The 6,000-nt window shown below is 45.2% G+C and overlaps 1 protein-coding gene across 2 annotated transcripts in view; it reads left to right on the top strand.

The window, feature by feature from the left end:
• The first annotated feature begins 735 nt into the window (after window positions 1-735).
• PRKD1 (protein kinase D1) overlaps window positions 736-6,000 on the top strand; it is a 293,158-nt gene continuing 287,893 nt past the window's right edge. The window contains exon 1 of one of the 2 annotated variants that reach the window (XM_084630653.1): window positions 736-1,056. In XM_084630653.1, the coding sequence (XP_084486779.1) occupies window positions 865-1,056 (192 nt within the window). In that variant the 5' untranslated portion in view covers window positions 736-864. The remainder of the gene's footprint in view (window positions 1,057-6,000) is intronic. The other variant, XM_084630652.1, reaches the window with a different exon arrangement.

Below are 6,000 nucleotides of genomic sequence, written 5' to 3'. Positions count from 1 at the left end.
CTCCTACTTTCATGCAAATCTCCCCGCCCTCGCAAGCCAACGCTTGCGGTCCCCCCAGCCCGGGAGAGCTCGCCCCGCTGCCACAGAAAAATCCCCAAGCTTCCCCGACTTTCTTCGCGCTCTGCCTCCAGGTGTCGTAGCCTCCTGCCCTCCGGGCAGCAGCGGCAGCGGCCAGGATGAAGGCGGCTTTGAAGGTACTGCGCCCGGGCCGGGGATGCTCGTGGACCAGACAGGCGCTCTCCCGCCTGGAGGGAGCCGGCTCGGGGCGGGGAGCGCCGGGAGGAGGCTGAGGGCGGGGAGAGGAAAGCCTCGGGTGAGGCGGGAGGTGCGGACCCCAGGTGTCCCGGGAGAGAAGCGGGAAGCGAAGAACTTGGCGCCGTGCGGTGGGGTTGGGGCTTAGCTGTCTTGAAGGGAGAAACGACGCGGTCCAAGGGCGGGGGTGAGATCCCTGGCTGGCGGCTAGAGGGAGGCGGGCACCTCAGCCCTCTCCGGACACTTGGGAGCCGGGCCGACTGCTGCTCCGGCGGCCGCCGTGTGGTGGCTCATGGCTGCGCCGCCTCCTCCCTCCCCCCGGGCTCGCAGCGTGCGGCTCGCTGACCGCCGCCTTCAGTCCGCAGCCAGAGCCAGCAGCGGCGGCGGCGGCACCTCGGCTGGGCTGGGCTCCCCCCTCGCTGTGGGCGTCTCGCCGCCTTTTCCTGTCTGCATCCGATTCCTCCCCCGCCCCCCGCCATTTTCACCCGGGAGCGGGGGATCTGCACCGCGCCTGGGGCTCCCACCAACTTTTCACGCCGCTGTGTCTCTCTGCCTCTCTCCTCCCCGCCCCTCTCTCACCACCCCTGCTGCTGCTCCTGCGGGAAGTTTTCCATGAGCGCCCCTCCGGTGATCCGGCCGCCCAGCCCTTTGCAGCCGGCGGCGGGGGCTGCTCCCGGCGGCGGCATCTCCTTTCACCTCCAGATCGGGCTGAGCCGGGAGCCCGTGCTGCTGCTGCAGGACTCCTCGGGGGATTTCAGCCTGGCGCACGTCCGGGAAATGGCTTGCTCCATCGTGGACCAAAAGGTAAGAGGGGACCCAGAGGCGGAGCTCCCGCCCCAAACTCTGCACCGCTCCCAGCTCGCGCCCTCCGGCGCCTTCGGAAATTCCCCGCTGCCCAGCTGGTCCCCCGCCGCCCGGGGGACTCGGCACCGGGGTGAAGACAGCGATCGCGGCGCGAGACTTCCGCTGGCCCTGTTCTCCCCGGCTGGCCCAGTGCACTCGTGCAAGTCTCGCTCGGGACGCCGGCCGGGCCGGCTGGCTTGCTGTTCTAATGGCTCAGATGCCATGCGGGCAGGGCCCGGTTTACAAGCCTCCCCTCCATCAGTGCGCTTTGGTGGGGTGGGGAGGAAACTGGTGGGGGCTCCTAGGGGCTGGCACCATAACTCCCTCCAGCAGCCTCGGTGGCGGAGGAAACTTTCCACTTTACAAACCGGGAACCAAGCCAGCGGGCAGCGTTTCACTCGGTCTCCTTCCCAGGCAGGCCATGTCCAGCAATGCAGGCGCCCTCTGTCCCCTTGCGCTCTATGCCATTTGATGCAGGGTTTAACCTTGCGAGCTGAAACACTTGTCATGTATTATGTGACACTTTAATGTGGGGCAGCTGGCGTCTCTAGAGGACAGGGGGCGATTTTTCTGCAGCTGGGCGGTAACACGATAGGGAGGGTAAACCTCAGATCTATTGCCCTACTTCCCCATCAAACCTGCCAACAGGCTAAACAAGCTCTTTTGCCTTATGAAACGCTTGGCTTTTAAAAAGCATTTTGGGGACAAATTGAGCTGGGTGAAAACGGAAGTGATAAGTGGCAGGCGCCAGTCTGTGCAATAAAAGGTATGTGTGGGAGAGGGGGGTCGCTGGAATGAGCTGGTGCTGAATTTCAGCCTTGGGAATTGGCAGGTGACCTCTGTGTAAAATGAGGCTAATTGAATCACTCCCTGTCAACAGCCTTTCTGAGCTTTGTAGTTGTAGAACCAGTGACTAACTGAAGTCCTGTGTAGAATGCTGAGCAGAAATCTTTGTCCCAGGAAGTTATGAAAAGTGACAAACTTTGTAAAGCGGACACAGATTTCCTTGGTTTGCTTTTCATTTGGAATTCTGGTATAATTATTATTCAACTTGAAATCTAGTAAACTCACAAAATGACTTAAAACTAGTTTCAGGTGTTACATCTGCCATTAGCTCCCTCCACCTCCCTCATTGGTAAACCCACCTAAATTGGCAATCACACATTTTCAAAATAATATTTTTCTCTCTCTTCTGTTGGAGTGTGAAAGACCCACACAAACAGGTGACTCTGACTATAGAGGGAAAAACAGTGAAAATGATGAGACATGGTGTTGTCAGATACCCAGAATAAACTGAAAGAGTAAGGAAACCATTTCTCTCTAATTTTTTCATTGTAATGATCTCAGATATAATAGGTAAAATAATTTCAGGCAGGGGTGTGTGTGTATTTTTAAGTTGATGGTCTCACTTTAAGTCTTGGTGTAAATCTTACAAAGTTTCCTTAAATATGGTGAACTTTTCCATTTTGTTTATTACAGTGTATTTAATAAACATGGTTTCAAAATAGTTTGAACATGTCAGCTTGGATTTTTAAATAACTACTTTAAAAACGCATTTTAAGAAGAGCTTATTTGTTTTGATATGCACACTTATTTAATTAAATTCAATATGGAAAACATACCCTTTTGTTTAATATTACAGTGTTTATTTTCAAAGCAATCTGCTTCTGTCCAGCTTTGAAAGTGCTTTTATCCATTCGACCATTCATAACTTATTGTACGGGAAATAATGGAAACGTACCTAGATCATTGCATCCATTGTTCATAGTTTTGTGTCCAGACTAGCATATTTATTTAATCTCTTTGAATTATCCCAGTGTGTGATATTTTGTGTCTGCAACATTATTTCACAACAGTATTATGTTGCCTAAAGAAAGACTACTAATTTAAATAAATTGGTTCTCATGTCTGATATACAGTTTTTAGTAAGAACTGGCATAAAAATCTTAAACAGTTATATTTTGTCACCGTAACTTATAACTTCATTTGAAAAAGAAATAGACATTGAGGAATTTTTCTTTGTAGTGTCCTCAAATGTGGATCTCTCTCATTCCCAAGGTCTGTCAGAGCCCCAGTTTGTTGTTCTTCAGGAGATGCTGCAAAGGTCATCTGTTTTTCCAGGCTTTGTGGGGATAGAATAGCCTGAGGAAGGGGAATTGTTGAAGAAAGATAGTATTGTTGCTAGTGGCTTACATCTTTCTGGTAAAGAGTAATTTATAAATTCTTTGTACTGTGGGAATTTTCCCACCCTACAAACACCTACATGGCATAACTTTATTCGCATGAGTAGTCTCATTATACACAATATTATTTGCATGAGCAAAGTTACTCTTTGTTGTAAATATATGTAGGATTGAGGCCTTAGTTTTTCTCTTTTAAAAGATTGCACAAGCATCTCGAGCTATTGGGTAGAATATTTCAATATGTATGTCTAAATTAAATGTCTTCTGTTATCATAAAGTTAGTGTACAAATATGAAACTGATGGCTGTATACCTGTTGAAAGCACACTAGTAGCAGTGACTACAGTGTCAACATCTTGCAGTTGATTATACAAGAATTCTGAGATTCTTTCAGTTACGAAAGAAATGAAAAACGTATAATAAAAGCTAATCTAACAAAGAACAATTCAACCTTTTATGGAGTAAGTGTCCCCTCAACTCCTTATTTTCTGTATATTTTTATTCTGAACTATTTTATGCTCAAGAGCTTGAAAGAAGGTTTGTTTTTTATTAAGAGTATGTTTTCCTGTTACCTTACCACGTGCTTGTTATTTTTGGAACAGCCTGGAACTGTAACTTGTTTAAATTTTAAGCATTTCCTTATTTTTCATATTACAGGAAATTGTAACTTGCTTGTCAAGGTTAAGAAGGAAATTTCACGGAAGTGACTGTTGTACTGAAACATCACACTGTTCTCAAGTACTTTTGTGCCTGTAAAGTAGGTACCTACTACCTACCAAGCAAGTACTATGATTTATGTAATCTGTTCCAAATTTATACCATGAGGCATTAGACTGGGATCCAGGAGATAAAATTTAAATTAATTTAATTATTCATTTTTGGTTGCCATATTAGACTGTAAAACTCTGCTCTCCCTCTTTTATGGTGATCATAAACTTACTCTAGCTATAGGGTTGCTCACATATGTCTCCCCTAGATTAGGCCACGATCCTGCAGGAAAGTCTATGCAGACAGACCCCTGTGCCTGTACAGAGTCTAACTGAAGTCAGTAGAGCTTTGCATGAATGCAGAGGTTCACTTGTGTTGGGTCTCACTGCAACACTGGTGCCTTTGTCCCTGATCCTGTAAAGATTGATGCGTGTTTAACTCTGCAATGTAAGTGGCACTATTAAAATAAATGAAACCTCTCACAGTGCATGAAATTAAGCACATGCTTGTAGGATCAGGCCCAAATACACATGAACATGGGGTTGTGTTCATGTATATGTGAGTAATGATAGTATCTGAAATATAAAGATTAAGGTGTTTTGACTTTGTAAGAGAATATGGTTACATTAGCAACTAATAATGTGAATGGCATGGGTAGTGAAGGGAAGGAAAAAGTTTGTTGTCAAAAGTGTATTGTTCTGTGTTGGCCACAGAAAGCGCTATTGCATGAGTATCATCCCGAGATAGTTAGATGGAGGGGGGAACATGTTGACCTTTTAGCAACACTATCTCAGCAGGGTGCAATGTTACATGTCAGTTGGCAGCATGAACTCAAACATCTCTAAATCTGTTAAGAACTGCTCTGAAGCTGACTAAGTTGAATCCCCTGGAATGTATGTGGTTCATAGCTAGAACTGCTAAAACAAAATTCTTCAGGATTGTTCACGTTGGGTTATTTGTTCTTCATCTGAGGTGGAGTAAAATCGTCAAAGTGGTGATACGGTTGAAAAGGAGTGAGAATTACCAGAAAATGTCACTACTTGACTTTTAGAATATCTCCTCCATAAGACTGAGAAAATATTGCAAAATTAAAGTTTTGTTGTCTGTAGACACAGAACTTGAATTATTGTCCTTTTGGGGTTTAGCTGAACACAATAGAATGCTTCTTCAGGCAGAGGTTTACATGAAAGCATATAGCAAAATGCAGCAAGACTATACTTCTTAGTTGATCTAATCTACCTAATCAGGAAATATCTTCACAATTTTCTTCTACATTTTTTCTTAATGTTTTGGCAGTCATTAAGAAAGTAAGAATCTCTTATTTTGTGCCACATTCTGATAAATACAATGGGGGGAAAAAGCTAAATTTTATTCAAGTTTTCTAATTATCTGAAATTATTTGTTTCTGTTAGTATCTAATGTCTTGTGGTAGTGTGCTGTTGTACTGTTGTTTGATTGAGACAATTCATATATTATTGCAAATAAAAATGCAGCTTATTGGTAGGGTAGTCATAGAAGTTATTGTGTCATTTTGCAAGCTTTCAATCCTCAAGTGAATACATTATTTAGTTCTCTGACGTGAAGATGTGGATTTTTATGAGATATAACTGTTAATATTTTAGCATCAAACACTGGCTGGCTCATCGTTTTTCCCTATGGATGCTATAGGCAGCAGTAGACTGATGGGCGCAACTATTGGTTCCCAGTCTTGTTTCTTCCCAGGCCCACAGAGTTGACATTCCTCAAGCTCATGTGTTGGACTGTGGATGAACATTCCAGAGAGCTCAGCAGTCATGATGTGTGCCTTGTGTGTTTACTGCACTGCCTCATATTGATCGCTTCTGGGATGAGTGAGTAATCTGTGTCAGTGATATATGTGAGCCCTCAACTGGCCAGAATATGGGTACAGCTAATGCTACAGAAGGGTTAATTTGTGTCTGTTAAAAAGTGAGGCGAGACAGATTTTGGCCTTTGTATGGCATACAACTTTATTCACGGAGCCTTATAAATATAAT

This window comes from Lepidochelys olivacea (genome assembly GCF_965140295.1).
Source record: "Lepidochelys olivacea isolate rLepOli2 genome assembly, chromosome: 6".
NCBI lineage: Eukaryota > Metazoa > Chordata > Testudines > Cheloniidae > Lepidochelys > Lepidochelys olivacea.
The sequence above is the reverse complement of the archived record's forward strand: the minus strand, read 5'-3'. Positions and strand labels throughout refer to the sequence as shown.